We start from the raw sequence: 17,337 nt of genomic DNA, 5'->3' as shown, positions 1-17,337 counted from the left end.
TGAATGAGCTATGCAAATTCAGATTGAAGAAAAGTATGAGGAAATTATAAAAGAATCTCACAACAGGTAAGAAGCAATAGGTTTTGAAAGTGCAAACTATTCAAGTCATAGGAAGAGACATGTACACTGCATGGGATGAATTTGCACATGATTCTCTGTTAGAAGCAAAATATAACTATCAAAGGAAATATTTGAGGTCTTAGACAATATGATCAGGGAACTAAAATCTCAGTGTGAGACAGATGAAGAGGTAGTTATTCTATCTGGTTTCCTCCATCCCAGACAACTTCAAAATAACTTTAGAAAAGTGAAAGGAGGAAGTTCTTAAACTCATGGGAAAATACTCATATTTGTCTTTAAACTTGGTTCACAAGATTATGTCTTTCAAGATGTATTATTTTACAGAAGACACAGAGGTGTTCAGTTTGCCACTTGGAGTCCAGAGCTACTTGAATTTCAGTGTCAAGTGATGAACTTGCAAAAAGCATGTTAAGATGTGTCAAAAATTATGTGTTCACCACTATTACAGACACGGCTCAGTGATCTTGCTCTCCTTAAAATTGAGAAAGATGAGATTGCAAGATTGGAGCTGGACAGAATCATGGAGCAATTTGCTAAGGAAACATGTTGCTGTGGTGCAAGGTTCCACTAAATGGAAACACACACACCAACACAGTTAAGAGTCCACTTTTGTTTTGGCCTGTGATTTTTGATTGGGGTGTTGTGTGTGTGTGTGTGTTTTGTTTTTTACTTTTCATGTTTAAATAAGCTTAAGGCGATGTGACCATTGAACCCCAGGCAGCGAGTTTGCTGACCAAACTCTGACCCTTAAATCTGTCCGCCTGGACTTCAGTCGTGATCTGCGGCAGCTCCGGCTTTTCCATTCCCCTTGGACATCCACACCCCTCTATCCCTACATACTGCTCTTAGCCTGTGGTCCCAACTGTCCTGTTCCAGTCCTGAGATCTCTCATGTATCTCAAGCCTCACCTGCAGTACCCACTTGTTATTACAATTATGAGACCCACATTGTGCTGGGTCAATACCCCTCAATCCTTAGGCTGAGGTCGCTGACTGGAGCTGGGCACATTTTAGTCATTGTACTCCTGTTCCAGCTTTCTCCACATCCTAGTCCAGTGGGTCTCCAACTTTTTTACTGGTGACCCCTTTCACATAGTAAGCCCCCCTTAAAAATTAAAAAACACTTTTGTATATATTTAACACCATTATAAATGCTGGAGGCAAAGTGGGGCTTGGGGAGGATGCTGACAGCTCGTGACTCCCCCATGTAATAACCTTGTGACCCCCTGAGGGTCCTGATCCCCAGTTTGAGAACCCCTGCTCTAGTCTATACTGTTAGCCCTGTCCCCTTAAATAAACTCTGATGCTGATTGGTGCGCCTGTTGCTACTTTCTGATTGGCTGATTCAGGTTCCGCCTCCCCCACACGTGTCTATTGTCTGGCTCTTTGTCGCTTGCTTTCTCTCTGTGGAGCTGAGCCGGAGGAATGTGGTGCAGTCGCCTGCTGAGCTATCCCCTGTCGCTGGGGCAATGCAGTTCCTACAGAGCAAGGACTGCCCTGGCCCAACTCAACCACGTCCTGGAGGCTGAGCTGGAGAGCATCCGAGGCGCTGGTACCTGGAAGAGTGAGAGGGTTATAACATCAAAACAAGGGCCACGTATCCATGTAGAAGGCACCAGAGGAGGTAGGTATTGCATCAATGAAATTTAACGCGTCTCCGGTGCTGGCTAGGCAGGGGGAGAGGAGAGACACAGCGCAGTTACTAAAAGCCATAGAGGATTATGAGAAACTCCAGATGAATTTAAGACAATTTAGGGGAGATGCAGCACTGTGGCAGATGAAACTGTTGGCTACACTGGCGCTTTACAGCGCTGCAACTTTCTCGCTCAGGGGTGTGAATAAACACACCCCCTGAGCGCAGCAAGTTAGGGCGCTGTAAAGCGCCAGAGTAAACAGTGCCCCAGTGCTGGGAGCGCGGCTCCCAGCGCTGTAAACTAATCCCCACGGGGAGGTAGAGTACCTGCAGCGCTGGGCACTGCAGCCACACTCGCACTTCAGAGCAGTCTGACCCACCCATGTGCTGGGGGGAGAGAACCTGGATAGCGAACCCTGTGTGCATATGCAGTAAAAACATGAAAATAATTATTGAGTGTATTTTATAAAAGACATGGAAAATGCAGTATTATTTCAGAAAACTCCTGCTTTGGTGCAATGTGTTTTCAGATTACAAAAGAGGTGGGCAACGAAGATTGATAGGTCCTGGGTAGAAGTTACATATGCCAAAAGATTGCAGAATGAAGGGTTGTTTAATTTAGGTGGGAGAAGTGTTTGAGAAGATTTAAAGCAGCATTGTCGGGCTAAAATAATATTTTTTTAAAAAGTAAAACAAAGAATATTGAACATCTAGTTTAATGGACATTCTTTATACACTGTTTATCTTTTGTATTTCTCTCAGCTTGGACAATGATGTTAGATTAGCCAGTTTGTTTTGTTTCTAGTCAATATATCTTTTGGGTTCTGCACAAGCCCAATGTGGCAAGGCAGTTTGTGAACATAGTATGGGACTTTTCATTTGTTTTTGTGTTTTTATTTGAAAACTTTCTCTTTGAATTAAAAAACAAAACCCAATTCTCTGGGCATTAGTTTTTCTAAAACATCATTTATTTTTGTTTGTTTTTAAACAAATACATTTTGGCCCTAATTTGACCAGTCTTTATGCCTATAACAGACAGATTTATTATTATGAGGACTGCTGTGAAAGATGGTCAGATCCTTCCCTCTTTGAAGTCCCATAATATGAGAGCTAAGGATCAGTTGATGAAGCTAATGGCAAGTAAATTTAAAGCCAGTCAAAGGAAATGCTACTTCTTGCCGTGTGTAGTCCAGCCTGTGGAATCCTTGCTGCAGGAGGTCACAGAGTCGAACTGGAGTATTTAAAAGAGTTGGATGATTTTATGACCAATAATAACATTTGTGTTTATGCCAGCTAAAATAAGGCAATCAAAACTCACACTTCAAGAAGCAGAGTGATCACTGCAGGGGTTAGGAATGAATTTGTTCCTTTTTTAAAGGTTTTTTGGATGACAAATGCAAGGCAGTAGTATTTATGAGAACTGGACTGGGACTTGGAAAATGAGTTCTTCGCTCTTCTGCAGATTTCTTGCGTGACCTCAGGCAAGTCACTTGGGCTATGTCTACACTGGCAATTGAACAACAAAACTTCTGTCTTTCAGAGGTGTTACGACGTGCCCCTCCACCCCCCAATCTCCCTCAAAGACAAAAGTTTTGCTGAGAACAGCACTTTGTTGGTAGGGGCGCTCTCCTGCTGACAACGCAAACGCTGCTCATTGGGGGTGGAAGTTTTTTGTTGGCAGGAGAGCCAACAAACAGTGGCTGCACTGTGCGCCTTTTAGCAGCACAGCCATGTTGTTAAAAGCTGTGTAGTGTAGACATAGCCTTAGGCGGTGTCTACACTAGAGACCTTCCAGCGTCACAACTCTAAGGTCTCCTGTGTAGTCGCTGTATGTGGGCAGAAGAGAGCTTTCCTGTCCGCATAATTAAATCACGCCCCACGAGTGGCAGTAGCTATGTCTCCTGCCAGCATAGGACTGTCTACACTGGCGCTTCTGTCAGTGTAACTTATGTCACTCAGAGGTGTGGGGGTTTTTTTTCACACCCCTGACAGACAAAAGTTTTTCCAACAAAAGTGCTAGTGTAGACATAGCCTGAATCTCTGACTCTTCAGACTTGAAATAAGGTGGAGACCAGGTGGGAGAGGTAATAGCTTTTATTGGACCAACTTCTGTTGGAGAGAGAGACAAACTTTCACGTCCCACAGAGCTCTTCTTCAGGGCTGGGAAAGGTACTGTGAGCATCACCGCTAAGGGCAGGCCTACACCTGCACTGACGCAGCTGCACTGCTGTAGGGCATCTGGTGAAGACGCTCTATGGGCTAGTCTACACTGGCAATGCAGCGCTTTAACATGGCTTGGGTGGTCGTGGCAGAGTGCTGGGAGAGAGTGAAAAGTGTTCACCCACAGGCAATAGTCAATTTTTGTCTTTTATCATTTTCCTGTGTGAGTTCATTTGAGACTGTAATGATTGTCTGGTTTCACGCACATAGTTGTTGCTGGGGAATTTAGTGCATCAACTGAGGTAAGCTACATGTGAAAGGCATGTGTAGGTGCATGGATTTTGAAAGGTGTGTTGTGGGGAGTGTTGATCATTATAACAGTGGATATAAGTCTGCAGGTTTTGCATTTATTGTTCTGGCAGGGTCTGGTGCTGCTTTGAGTTGGTGTGTCTTGGTTTGTGAGGAGCTTGCTCCTGATGATGAGCTTGGAGAGGTTGTTTGAAGGCCAGAAGTGAGGGATCAGAAAAGATTTCTTTCAGGATGAGGTCTCCACTCAGTATGGATTGTAGTTGTTTAATGAAACTCCATATGGGTTCCAGCATGAGGTGATGCAATCTACTTCTCTGGTGGAGTGTCTTTGTTTGGAGAAGTTGGTTTTGAGTGTATTAATGTGTATATCCCAGACTTTCTCTTTGGAGCATATTCTGTAGTACCTGAGTGCCTGGCTGTAAATAACTGATTTCTTGGTGTGTTAGAGGTGGTTACTGGATCTAGGAAGGTAGGTGAGGCAATCCGTCAGTTTCTTGTATATGGTTTGTCTATGGGGTTCTATTGTTGAAACTGATGGGGTGTCCAGGAAGCTGATGCTATTGTGGGAGTATTCCAGAGAGAGTTTAATGGACAGATAGTGGTTTTTGAAGTTGTGGTGGAATCTGAGAGCCATCTGTCTAGAGGATGAAAATATCATCAGTGTATCTCAGGTATGTCATTGGTTTTGTGGTGCACTTGTCCAGAAATTCTTCAAGGTAGCCCATGAAGAGGTTGGCGTATTGGGGAGCCATCTTAGTAACCAGGGCTGTTCCCATGGTTTGGACAAAGTTTTTGTTGTTGAATGTTAAATTTTTATTGGCAAGGATGTAATGGATAAGTTGGGAGAGCTTTTGGGGTGGATATCTGAGGGTTGTTCATTGTCTTGTAAATATTTGAGGCAGGCAGCCATGCTGTCATTATGAGGGATGTTGTTGTATAGGGAAGTGACCTGCATGGTGGCGAGGATGGTGTTCCAAGGGAGATTGTTAATGTTATGGAGTTTGTGGAGGAAGTCGGTTGTGTCCTGGAGGAAACTGGGGGTATGTCTACATCTACAGTTTTGCAGCGCTGGTTGTTACAGCTGTATTAGTACAGCTGTATAGGGCCAGCGCTGCAGAGTGGCCACACTTACAGCAACCAGCGCTGCAAGTGGTGTTAGATGTGGCCACACTGCAGCGCTGTTGGGTGGCTTCAAGGGGGGTTCGGGGAACGCGAGAGCAAACCGGGGAAGGAGACCAGCTTCGCCGTGGTTTGCTCTCGCGTTCCCCGAACCCCCCTGCAAACCGCAGGGAAGGAGACCTGCTTGCTCGGGGGTTCGGGGAACGCGAGAGCAAACCGGGGAAGGAGACCAGCTTCGCCGCGGTTTGCTCTCGCGTTCCCCGAACCCCCCTGCAAACCGCAGGGAAGGAGACCTGCTTGCTCGGGGGTTCGGGGAACGCGAGAGCAAACCGGGGAAGGAGACCAGCTTCGCCGCGGTTTGCTCTCGCGTTCCCCGAACCCCCCTGCAAACCGCAGGGAAGGAGACCTGCTTGCTCGGGGGTTCGGGGAACGCGAGAGCAAACCGGGGAAGGAGACCAGCTTCGCCGCGGTTTGCTCTCGCGTTCCCCGAACCCTCCTGCAAACCGCAGGGAAGGAGACCTGCTTGCACGGGGGTTCGGGGAACGCGAGAGCAAACCGGGGAAGGAGACCTGCTTGATTACCAGAGGCTTCCTCAGGTATGCTGGGATACCTGCTTATTCCACGGAGGTCAAGAAAAGCGCTGGTAAGTGTCTACACTTGATTACCAGCGCTGGATCACCAGCGCTGGATCCTCTACACCCGAGACAAAACGGGAGTACGGCCAGTGCTGCAAACAGGGAGTTGCGGCACTGGTGATGCCCTGCAGATGTGTACACCTCCTAAGTTGCAGCGCTGTAACCCCCTCACCAGCGCTGCAACTTTGTGATGTAGACAAGCCCTGGGCCTTTGTGTGGTGAGTGGTTTGAAGATGGTTTCTATGAGTTCCAGTATTCCTTCAGTAAGAGTGCTGTGGCCAGATATGTTGAGTCTGCCTGGGTTCCCTTGTCTGTGTATCTTGGGAAGCATGTAGAACAGGGGTGGGCAAACTTTTTGGCCCTAGGGCCACATCGGGTAGAGAAGTTGTATGGAGGGCCTGGTAGGAAAGGCTGGGGGAGGCTATGCCTCCCCAAACAGCGAGGCGTGGCCTGGCCCCCATCCCCTCCCTGCTCTCCCCACCCCACGTTACCTGTGGGATACGGGAAAAGAGGGCTTAGTCCTTTCCCTGTGCGTTTCCCCTGCTCAGTTGCCTGCTCTCCCTGGCAGTTGGGCAGGGCTCGCTCCCTGTCTGGGCTTGGCTGCTGGGGACAGGGGCCAAGCATGCTGGGGGTGGAGGGCGGCCCTTGCTTGCTCTGCCCCTGTCCCTGGCAGCAGGGCCCAGGCCCCTTGACCGCTCCCCCTGCAACCTCCCCTGCTCCTCATCTCCCCTCCCAGAACTCCCCCTGCTCACTGACCGCCCTGCCCTGGAGCACCAGGTCTGGCAGCGCTATAGCTGTGCCACCCAGCTGGAGCTGCAGCCACGCTGCCCAGGCGCTGCGGGAACTGTGACTGTGAGGGAGGGAGTGGGGCAGAAGGGAAGGGGGCAGGGGCTAGCTTCTGCCCTGCTCACTGAGCTGCCGGGGAGTTGGGCTGGCTCCTCCACAAGCCTGTCCTGACCCTACTCCCTGGCAGGAGCTTGGGGGCCAGAGGGAAGGGTCCTGCGAGCCAGATGTGGCCCACGGACCATAGTTTGCCCTCCTGTGATGTAGAAGGTGCCTGGGATGAGTTAGTGGGGGGCGAGTTTGTAGAGTTTCTCTTGGAGTTGTTTGGGGAAGGATTTGATTATATTCTTAAGTTCCTGGGTAAATTGCGATGTGGGGTCTTTTTTGAGTTCTTTATAGTAGATGGTGTCAGAGAGTTGTCAGTTGGCCTTATTAACATAGTCATGTCTGTTGGTTTGATCACTACCTGGTGGTTAGATTTCAGGACTGTATGGCTGTCCTCTCAGTGGTGGATAGATTATGGCGGATGTGATGTTTGCTAAGGATTTTGCAATCAGATTTTTTCCCTGAAGCAATCAATGTAATGATCATGGGTGTGGTTTCATCCGCTCTGTGGTATCCAGTCTGATTATTCTCTTTTCTTATGATTGGTGGTGCGGACGTGCTAATTGTGAATGGTGGTGTCATTCTTTGATGAGGAGACAGTGGAAGAATTGTTCTAGTTTTCCGCATGTTAGTATGGCATCAGGTTCTGTAGTGGGACAGATGCTCCGTCCCTTGGAGAGTACAGATAGCTCAGCTCCAGTGAGGCATAGTCTTGATAAATTGATGATGTTTGGGTGTCGTGTAATGTCCATGTGGTGGGTACTGGTGCCATGGTCTCTCCCAGAGCTGTTCTGTGGGTTGTGGAGTAGTTGTAGTTGGTTCAACTTTTTGTTTTTGTGTTGGATGGCTGTCCTCGGGGGTTTTTTGATAGTTGTTTTGGATTTCATGCATCATTTCCAAGTAACTTTCCTGTTTGTTTGTTTTTCTTCCAGTGTGTGGTGCACTTTTTAACAGTGAGGGTAATTAATCATGGGAACAAATGGCCAAAGGTGATGGTGGATTCTCCATCACTGGAAATTTTAAAATCAAGATTGGATAGGTTTTTTCTATAAAACATGCTCTTATCCAAATAGGACTTCCCCAAATTAATTCCTGTGTCCTGTATTATGCAGGAGGTCAGATAGATAATCACAGCGGTCCCTTGTGGCCTCAGCATTGTGAATCTCTGCCTCAGTTTCCCCACCTTTCAAATGAGAATGCTAATAATGTTGCCTTTCTCTCACACTGTTTTGTTATGATGCCCAGCATAATAGAACCCCAGTCACAGTTGGGGCACTATTGTAATACAAAGAATAAAAATTGGCCTGGTACATTGAGAGTAGGAGCTCTTGTTTTTTGATAGAACCCATGGAGAAAACGCAGCCTTTGTACCCCACTGTATATAAATTTCAAAACCCACTTAAAAAACTCACGTGGCCAACCACCATCTTCCATGAGCTGTTTAGTTGTATCACTCTGGGATATATTCTAGACATTTGATATTCCTATTCTGTAAAAAGCTTAACCCACATCTGGCTGTTGATGATTCGTGTCTGTGAGTGCATATCCCTGTCTAGTCAAGGACCTATTTCTGGCAGTATTTCGGCCCATTTATACTAAATCACAACCGAAAAACCAAAGGGAAGCTGACTTCCTGCTGCCCCCTGATATGGTTAATACGTAGGTAAGGATCTGTCTACAAGAGAGAACTAACTTTTGACTGTGTCTTGTGATAGCATATTGCAGCTCAGTCATCGGACACTGAGTCTTTTGTAGTGTATCTTAAGCCCTTAGGCGCTAACTCTGTTCTTCAAACAGAATTACGAAACTGTATTTAAACATGCTTGTTGCTAACCTGTTTTTTAAGGACCTAGGATGACCCTGATCCTGCAAACATAGGCATATGCTTTAATTTAAGCATGCGAGTGATCTCATTGAGTTCAGTGGGATTACTCACGTGAGTAAAGATAAGTATGTGCATAAGTATTTGTAGGATATGGGATTATGGTTTAGCAAGCCAGTGTGGTCAGGGCCTAATTTTGCTAGACTTCTACATATTTAAAACAAACAAACACCCCTCTGCATCCTCTTCCCTCCCCCCCCCACTTTTTTCCGTAGTTTAATGAACATGTAAGGTGTGGGTGTTTTTTGTTTTTTGTTTTTTTTATAAAGATAGTTTGACCCTATCTGCATTGACTGGCCATAATGAGGGTTTATTTGGATGGAAAGCTCTTTGGGCCAGGACTGTTTCCTGGTGGGTGTGTGTGCGTGCGCGCAACACCTCGCACAATAGGACTCTGATACTGACTGAGGCCCTTGGCTTCTACCATAGTATAAATCAGGGGTAGGCAATCTATGGCACTGGTGCCGAAAGCAGCACGTGAGCTGATTTTCAGTGGCACTCACACTGCCCGGGTCCTGGCCACCTGTGAATAAATGAAGACTTGGTACAGCACTTCTGAAAAGTTGCCGACACCTGGTATAAATGTTAAACAGAAATAGTAAGCATTGGTCCTTATCCATTCCCAGCCCTTTGTGACTAGGACCTGCCACAATGGTGACAGTTGAAAGGGGGTTGTCAGTGTCAGTTTCAGAAACTCATTTTTGTTTAGTGAACACCTGTTGTATTTCAACCTTCATTTCAAATGTAATCTTTAGTATGGCTTGGAGCATTCAGTCTCTAGCAGGAATTCAACCCCATGTCCAGAAACTGTCTGAAAAGCTGGGACAGAGCACACAGCAATCCACTTCTGGAGCAAAGGGGGTTCTACTGGCAGGGCCAATAATGTTGACTGATTCCTTCCCTGCCTGGAAGCTGTTGGTGGGTGTTGGACGAATCCCCAGAGGAAGAGTGGAGGCAGGAGGAGCTTGGCTTCCTCTAAAGGACTTGAACCAAACCCAGGACTCACCAGGAGGAGAGGACACCGAGGAGGCTGTGTCCGAAGTTTGTTGTTTTCCATAGATCTGTAATGTTCTTGAGCTTTTTAATAATAAAGCATGCGTGAGAAATTCCTTTGCTAAGCCTGCGTGTCCTTGCTTTGCTGCCATATCGTCCCGGGAGGGGTTAACTAGAAATAACCAGCGATCCCACAGCCAGATGGACTCTGGGGAATGTGTCTAAGCAACTGAGGGCTCTGGGGCTGGGGCACTGGTTCCTGGCTCCGAGGCGGCTGAACTGTGGCGTCTCGGTGTCAGATGTAGGGCCTGCTCCTGGGAGTAAGCCTGAAAGACCTAGTGGTAGGAATAGTGACCAGTCGCTACCCAGGTGCAGGGAGCTTAGCAGCACATGGGATTTGTGGCTGGAGCCAGTCACAACTGATTGGCGTCTATTCAGAGAGCGGAACTCAGTTGTGACATTGGTTTTCTATTTAGGGCCTGGAAGAGGTGATACTTGCTCATGTTGTCATCTGAGAATTGGTTTGCCTACTTTTATCTGAGATTTCAGATTTTCATCCTATAGTCAAAAAACAAAGTGATCAGAAAAAGACAAGATTTTAGCACTGTCCCTGAATCAGCCTTTTTTTGGAACCTGAATTTAAAAACCAGTTCAACTGGAAACTTGGATTGCCTTCTGAAGCAACAGGCAGCCTGTCTGCCGCTGGATGGAGATCCCAGGTAGACGGATCCTTGCTGCCATGCCTCTACTTATGTGAGGAGAGAGACAGAGGAAACTGGCTAAACTGTTACAGTAATGGGTCATTGTGAAGCAGTGGGACTTATCTACCTTTGCTCAATAATCAGCCATGGGGGCACGCTGGAAATGTGGCATAAGAATGTTTCCATGGTTCCGGGCACATACCTGGCTGCTTTTGGTGTGTTAGCTTCAGTCTTGCTACTGGCTGAGGTTTGCTCTATTGTCTTGCTGCATCACAGGGTGGGTAGGATTTATGTGCATTGCTCACTCCTTTCTGCCCTCCTCCTCTTTGCAGAGATCCTGAATTTCTGTGCCAATAACTATCTAGGGCTCTCCAGCCACCCTGAGGTGATCCGCTCTGGACTAGAGGCCCTGGAGAAGTTTGGAGCTGGCCTCAGCTCTGTCCGTTTCATCTGCGGGACTCAGGTATGGGTGGGGCCGTGATCCAGAGTGGAGTAGTCACCTTTCCCTGGGGCTAAAACCCAATCATCTGTCACCAAGCCACATTGCTCCCAGGTGGAACCAAGAGGGTGCTTTAGGTCTGTCGTTTGGCCTCTCCTGGCTGGCTGGCTTCTCTGTTCTAGTCCCTCTTTTCTGTCCTTTTCCTTCCCCTTCTCCCCTACTTGTTTCTCCTTTCCTCCTCCATCTGATCTCTTCTCCTGTCCCTTTCCCCATGGATGTGCTGTCCTCACTCCCTTCCCTTTACTCCTCACTCTGCCCCCCCCAACACACACACACCTTCTCCAACACACACACACCTTACTGTGTGAGCCTGACCCTTCCACTCCAACAAATAACCGGGTCTCCACATGGGCTCCTGGGAGAAGCCCTCACTCCAATTCTCTTGCATATTAATTAGCTGCCATTCTCCCCGATTTCTTCCCAGGATCTTGATTTCCCTCAAACCAATCCTATATCTATCACTGAGGAAAGAAGCCTTCAGCTTTGCCTCCATAGTTGACTGTAACAACAGTGCAGGCATGCTCTCGCGTGCTTCCTTTTCTCTGAACACTGATCAGCACATGCATGTCCACACAGACATAGCTCTACATGCTTATCCATACACATGGCCACACAGACATGCTCCTACGTGCACTGTCAGTTTAAGGGTATAAAATAGGCTTTCTCGTAAACCAATAAAAAAACCCCCAAGGTTGTAAAAAAACAAACAAAGAAACCAACCCTGAGGATCTCTAGTTATAAAATAAACACCCCAAATTTCCCAGGGCCAGACCTGCAGCTACAATAACTTGAGGTATTGCATCAGCTGAGGATCTGGGCCCTTTGTGTGGCACTTAAACTTTTTGGGGCAACGTCTCAGTTAAAAATGGTAAGTGCCTCAGCGCAAGTGCCCTGTCCGCAGGGCTTTGGAGCAGAGCCCGGGGCTGGAGCGCGGAGCAGCTCCAAAGCAGTGGAACTGCAGGTTTTTGCCTGGAGCTGGAGCAGAGCCGGAGCACAGCTCCAAAGCCCTGCCTGTCCGTGTTAGTTTGGAATCTTGTGGTTATAGTGATTAGTTTATGGGACCAAAAATTCTAACCACAATTTAGGTTCCTTTGACAGAAAACTCATCTGGAAAAAAAATAGGCATCCCATGCAGAAAACCATGGCAAGCAGGGAACTCTAGCTGGACCACTCAGCCACGTTAATGGAAATCCCTCTCTCTCTGTCTTGGCTCTCTCTAGAATATACACAAGAACCTGGAGGAGAAGATCTCTCGTTTCCACCAGAGAGAAGACGCTATCCTCTATGCCAGCTGCTTTGATGCCAATGCTGGTATCTTTGAGGTTCATAGTGCATGTGTTGTGCCTTGTCTGTGGGGGGCAGCAAGGGGAAGGGCTACATAGGCAACAAGCCAAGCTCCCAAAGCAGTTACTTCTGCTGATGATCACATTTCCCTCAGCAGATTGCAAGCTGAAGTTAAAGGAGATGAGATAAGGATAGAGAGAAGGCCCAATGTCTCTGTGTGCTGTTGGGGTAGGGGGCTGAGATGCCATGGAGCTTTCTAGTCAGCCTTCATCTCCTTCTTCCTAGTAGGGTGACCATCACAATGAATCCTAGGTTTTGGGTGGGCCGTTGCAGTGGAACTCATCCAGCTGTCTCCTCAGAGCAACCCATCACTGTTGGCCACCTTCTGCAAGCCCCAATCATCCCTAGCCTGAGTTCTCTGGACCCTCTCGCATGAGAATTCAAAACGGATGCAGCCATTCCACCTAAAAAGTAGGGGAGGCGGCTCATGCATACTGGCAAGGGTGGCTGAGGCCTGCAGGGGAGGATGGGAAGTCCCTTGTGGGAGCATGGTAATGACGAGGATCCCAAAAGTGTGGGGCAAGAGGCGACTGTCCCCAACCTAGGCCTATCCCTGGTAGAGGAAGTAATTGCATCCTGTAGGGTTGGCAGAAACGTGGCTTATGGAACAAACCATGCAAAGGGAGAGGAACCACATGGTGGGGAAAAGGAGCTGAGAAGCCTTAGTGCTGTATGCCATGAGATGAGGAGAGACGTGATGCCCTGGCACTGCCCCATGAATGGCCTGACCACCAATAGGATGCAGAGGGTTCTGGTGGCAGGCTAGTGAGGCTGCCAAGCCAGGAGTACTGTGGTGACACAGAATTTTGCTCATGTATCTAGCAAGGACGTTCCCCCCGTAACCCACCGCAGCCCGTTGTTTTGCTGTCTGCAGGCACTGCTGACTCCAGAAGATGCAGTGCTGTCAGATGAGCTGAATCACGCCTCCATCATTGACGGGATCCGCCTGTGCAAGGCCAATAAATACCGCTACAAGCACATGGACATGCAGGATCTGGAGGCCAAGCTGCAGGACGCACAGGTACAAAGACTCGCTCTCCCCTGGGAGTGCACTCAGTTTGTGACCCACTGCCAGTCTAGGAGCAAGGTGCCCATCTCCCAGAGAATAACCTTGCATCTCCTAGAGGAGTAACCTCCTTTGGCCAGCATTCGAAGCAGCCTTGCTAGACTCTAGGGAGAATCCAATCCTTTGCTCATTGGTGGGAGGAAGCCTGCCAGAATGTGAGCTCAAGGATGGATGGAGGGGAGATGGTGAGTGGGGGTCATATATTCATGTACCGGGAGTACTAGACCCCAGTCTCCATTTCCTCCCACTTCCCAAACGCATTTGCTCAAGCAGTTGTCTTTACCCATGATCCTTTGCAGCCTGCCACACTCTTTCACAGAAACACCGCCTGAGGTTGGTGGCTACCGATGGTGCCTTTTCCATGGATGGTGACGTTGCCCCATTGAAGGAGATCTGCAGCCTGGCCCAGAAATACCAGGCCCTCGTCTTCATTGATGAGTGCCACGCCACTGGCTTCCTTGGGCCCAATGGGCGGTACGAGACCAGACCTTCCTGCTAGTCCCACGTCTCACTCTCTGGGACTAGACCAGCCATGGGTTTGAATATGGGGTTTCTTTCTTGTGGGGCTGTGGATCCTTAGAGCCACTAGTCCTTGAAGGCATCCGCACCTAGCCATTAACCTCCCCCCCAGCCCCTTTTACGAAATGGTAGCACCCTCCTTTCTACACCTGTCTTTGTGTCAGGGAGTGGCATAACGGGGGTGGGCTCAGATTTTGCGGGTACCATTCTCAGTCTTGGGGCATGGGTGGGTGGGGGCCTGTTCGAAGCATACTCAGAGGAGCCGTGTCTCTGCTCTGACTTATGAAACCACCAGTTTGCTGTGTGCAGGAAGTAAGAGCAGCCTGCACTGGGGAAGGATGAGGAGCCCATGTGCCGAGCCCCCAGTGCTGCCATTGCTAAAAGGGCTGGCTCCCTCCTGCAGGAGGTGACCTCGCCCCATCTGGAGAGAGAATTATCCTGAGGAGGCCAGCCAGGCTGGCTAGGCATGCTTCCCTGGCCTGCTCCCTGCTGCTTTATGCCGCCGCTGGCTGGACAAGGCCTTCCCCTCCCACAGAATGGCACATTGGGATTTCACAACCTGCATCCATAACTACTGTCCTGGTTCTGCGTATCCTTTGTTTTAGCAAATGGGTGGGGATGCAAATGGGTGGTGGTGCCCATTGTGTTAACCTGACACTGGAGGCATGGCTACTCCATCAGGACTGGGAAGACATCAGAGCCATGCTGGAGAGAAAGTGGCAATGAAGTGATGCCACTGCCCAGCTGCCACGGCCCAGCTCCCCAGGTTGGAGCTGCCAGGGCTGATGGGATCGTATTCTCTCCTTGCAGGGGTACTGATGAACTGCTGGGAGTGATGGACCAGGTGGACATTGTCAACTCAACGCTGGGGAAAGCACTTGGAGGAGCAGCAGGTTCAGAAATTCCCCTTTCTGAGGCCTTGTCTTTCTACGTGGCCCTGTACCCGAGAGCTCCTCAAAACTCTTCTGCCCCCTCCCTTTAACAGTACAGAACCGATGGGGAACACCAAGACGTGGACAGGAGCCAAAGGGCCTGGACCCAACAAGGGTCACTACAGCAAGGGTTAAGGGGGCCTAGCAAGCCCTGCCAGGTGCACCCTCCTGTGACCTTCCTTTGGAGACGTCACACCTGGGCACCCATTAGTGAAACTAACCAGCTGGGATCCCAGGTGCTGCTGCCTGTGTTACTGGGCGTGTGTGTCGGGGGGTGTTCCTGGGGTCCTCTTGTTGGCTGTTCCTCCCTCTGTCCTGAATGATGCTCTCTTTCTGTCTGTTCCCTCTGCAGGTGGCTACACAACCGGCCCCAAGGCCCTTATCAACCTGCTGCGCCAGCGCTCCCGCCCATACCTCTTCTCCAACAGCCTGCCTCCTGCCGTTGTGGGCTGCGCCTCCAAGGCCCTAGACTTGCTCATGGAGAGCAACGCCATCACGCAGTCCATGGTGTCCAAGACCAGGCGGTGAGGGCTGAGGACCTGGGATCCTTTCTCAGGAGGAGACCCTCAACAAGCCCCTTCTCCATGCAGTCACTTCCCTGCCCGTCTCACCCTCTTGGCCAGTAGACTCCTTTCTGCTCGGGAGTGAGTTGTCTCTGGTTCATTTTCCATCCTCTGCTGATAGGACCACCTGTGGCTTCCATGGAGATGGCTGTGATATCACAGCTGTGGAATTACCTAGTGCGAGCTCCAGCATGACCCCACATGCCAGGCACGAGTCTGGATGCGGAAGGCGCTATGATAGCCAGAGTGGCACAGCAGAGCCTGCCATGGAGCCTTTGAGGTGTGCAGAAAATGGGAGGGAATCTCAGAGGAATTGCCCCTTCCGCATGCAGGTTGGGTGGTGCGGAGTTTGATCCTGGCCATGGAGGAGCCAGCACGGTGCAAAGCCACACAGGTGCCAGAGCAGTGGTCTGGCGGCTGAGGGGAAGGGCTTCCCCGAGCAGGGATGATGTGCTCCTCTTCTCCCTCCCCTCTTGGCAGGTTCCGAAGCAAGATGGCTGCAGCTGGATTCAGCATCTCGGGGAATGATCACCCCATTTGCCCTGTGATGCTGGGCGAGGCCCGGCTAGCCTCAGTGATGGCTGATGACATGCTGGAGAGAGGTAAACCCAGAGGGGACTGGGGCTGTCAGGTGGTGGTGTCACGTGCAGATGAAGGGATGGCCTCTGATCCTCTTTCCCTGTAGCTATCTTACTCCATGTCTGGTTGCCGTAGGGGATTTTCTGTACCTCCTCAGCCCCTCCAGCAATGGGGAAGCGCCCCGCTCTCGTTATTCCCTTTCACACTGCCTTTGCTTTGCTATGGAGCTTTGGAGAAGAAATTTTCCCCATCCCGCCACTCTGCTGGGCAGCACATACACCATTCGCTCTTCCCATTGCTTCCCTTGCAGCTCTGTAGGGGGCGCCCTTCCAGTACCAGCATGGAGTTGTGTGCTGCTGTCTGATCCCTGCTTACCGGGCGGGGGGGAGGGGAGGAGAGAAAAAAGGAGCTAAAACCCCTGAAGACCCTCTCCCACCAGTAATTGAGCCCCAGTATTAATGTTTGCCTCCCCCTTGCACATGACTCTCATTACCAGGCATTTATGTCATCGGCTTCAGCTACCCCGTGGTCCCCAAGGGGAAGGCGCGGATCCGGGTGCAGATCTCAGCCGTCCACAGCGAGGATGACATCGACCGCTGCGTGGAGGCCTTCACAGAGGTGGGGCGTAAACATGGAGCATTGCCCTGACTAGCCAGCTAGCACAGGGGATGTGATGGGGCCTTTCTCAGTCTTTCCACAAGCAAGACCGTGCCTAACCTGGGGAAGAACCATAACCAGAGTGATGCCCAGAAGATAGTAGGATGTTGAAGATAAAGGGATCCTGGCCTCTGGGAGGCGTTAGCCACGGTAGCGTTCACAGTGGTGGGGGCGATGGTTTGGGAGTGGTTCTTCATGTTACAACACGCATTAAAGATTCAGACAAGACACAAAATTGGCACAAACAAGCATCTTGGTGTGATTCTCCCATCCGAGGCCCAAAAGTCTGTTCTTCCCCTCTTTCCTGCTGCTGCCTGCAGAGTTGAGGAGCCCAGAGGGGTGGGGAAATGGTGTTTCCCCCTGAAGACTGCTGTGGAGGGTGGGGGGTTAGAGCCTGCTGTTAGTAACCACTGTACACTTAAAAGGCATGGTTCATCTTAGCCCCTCTGAACAGTTCCAGTGTCATAAAAGGGCTGGAAAGCCAGTAGATCTGTCCCCTAGGGAATTCCCCCAATGCAGAGGGGAGTTGGCATAACAGCTCTATGCCATCCCCATTGGTGCACCACCTCACTCTAACTGCTGCAAAGGGCCCATTAGCCCTGACTGGGAAGTTGGTGCCACTGTCGCTAGGGGGTTGGGGCCACTCTCCCCTCTGTTAATAGTTTCCATGCCGCATTGGCCATTTTAAGCCCTTATGCTCAAGTTGCTGCCCCGGTCTTCAGAACACTTCGCCTCCCGTGTTTATCTCTGCGGTTCCTCCGTAGGAGGCAGAGGACAT

The 17,337-nt window shown here is 49.8% G+C and overlaps 1 protein-coding gene and 1 long non-coding RNA gene across 2 annotated transcripts in view; one reads left to right on the top strand and one right to left on the bottom strand.

Annotated features, from left to right (window-relative positions):
- Window positions 1-1,458: 1,458 nt before the first annotated feature.
- Window positions 1,459-16,807, top strand: GCAT (glycine C-acetyltransferase). The gene is made up of 9 exons (XM_050932314.1): window positions 1,459-1,704; window positions 10,733-10,863; window positions 12,120-12,221; window positions 13,118-13,264; window positions 13,629-13,783; window positions 14,639-14,721; window positions 15,113-15,284; window positions 15,804-15,925; window positions 16,399-16,807. Exons 1-9 carry the CDS (start codon window positions 1,506-1,508, stop codon window positions 16,548-16,550), a joined length of 1,263 nt encoding a protein of 420 aa, XP_050788271.1. The 5' UTR covers window positions 1,459-1,505; the 3' UTR covers window positions 16,551-16,807.
- Window positions 5,740-17,337, bottom strand: part of LOC127039197 (uncharacterized) — a 100,662-nt gene continuing 89,064 nt past the window's right edge. The window contains exon 3 of the long non-coding RNA XR_007770920.1: window positions 5,740-5,870. This is a non-coding gene — a long non-coding RNA (uncharacterized LOC127039197). The remainder of the gene's footprint in view (window positions 5,871-17,337) is intronic.

The sequence above is a fragment of the Gopherus flavomarginatus genome, chromosome 1 (assembly GCF_025201925.1).
Source record: "Gopherus flavomarginatus isolate rGopFla2 chromosome 1, rGopFla2.mat.asm, whole genome shotgun sequence".
In the NCBI taxonomy this organism is placed as follows: Eukaryota; Metazoa; Chordata; order Testudines; family Testudinidae; genus Gopherus; species Gopherus flavomarginatus.
The sequence above is the reverse complement of the archived record's forward strand: the minus strand, read 5'-3'. Positions and strand labels throughout refer to the sequence as shown.

What these genes read in the sequence shown, in the direction of transcription:
- GCAT (XM_050932314.1), top strand. Translation starts at nt 1,506, where the DNA reads ATGTGGTGCAGTCGCCTGCTGAGCTATCCCCTGTCGCTGGGGCAATGC. An exon ending in TGTAGAAGGCACCAGAGGAG is followed by an intron (nt 1,705 to 10,732) that starts GTAGGTATTGCA and finishes TCCTCTTTGCAG; the next exon opens with AGATCCTGAATTTCTGTGCC. An exon ending in TTCCTTGGGCCCAATGGGCG is followed by an intron (nt 13,784 to 14,638) that starts GTACGAGACCAG and finishes CTCTCCTTGCAG; the next exon opens with GGGTACTGATGAACTGCTGG.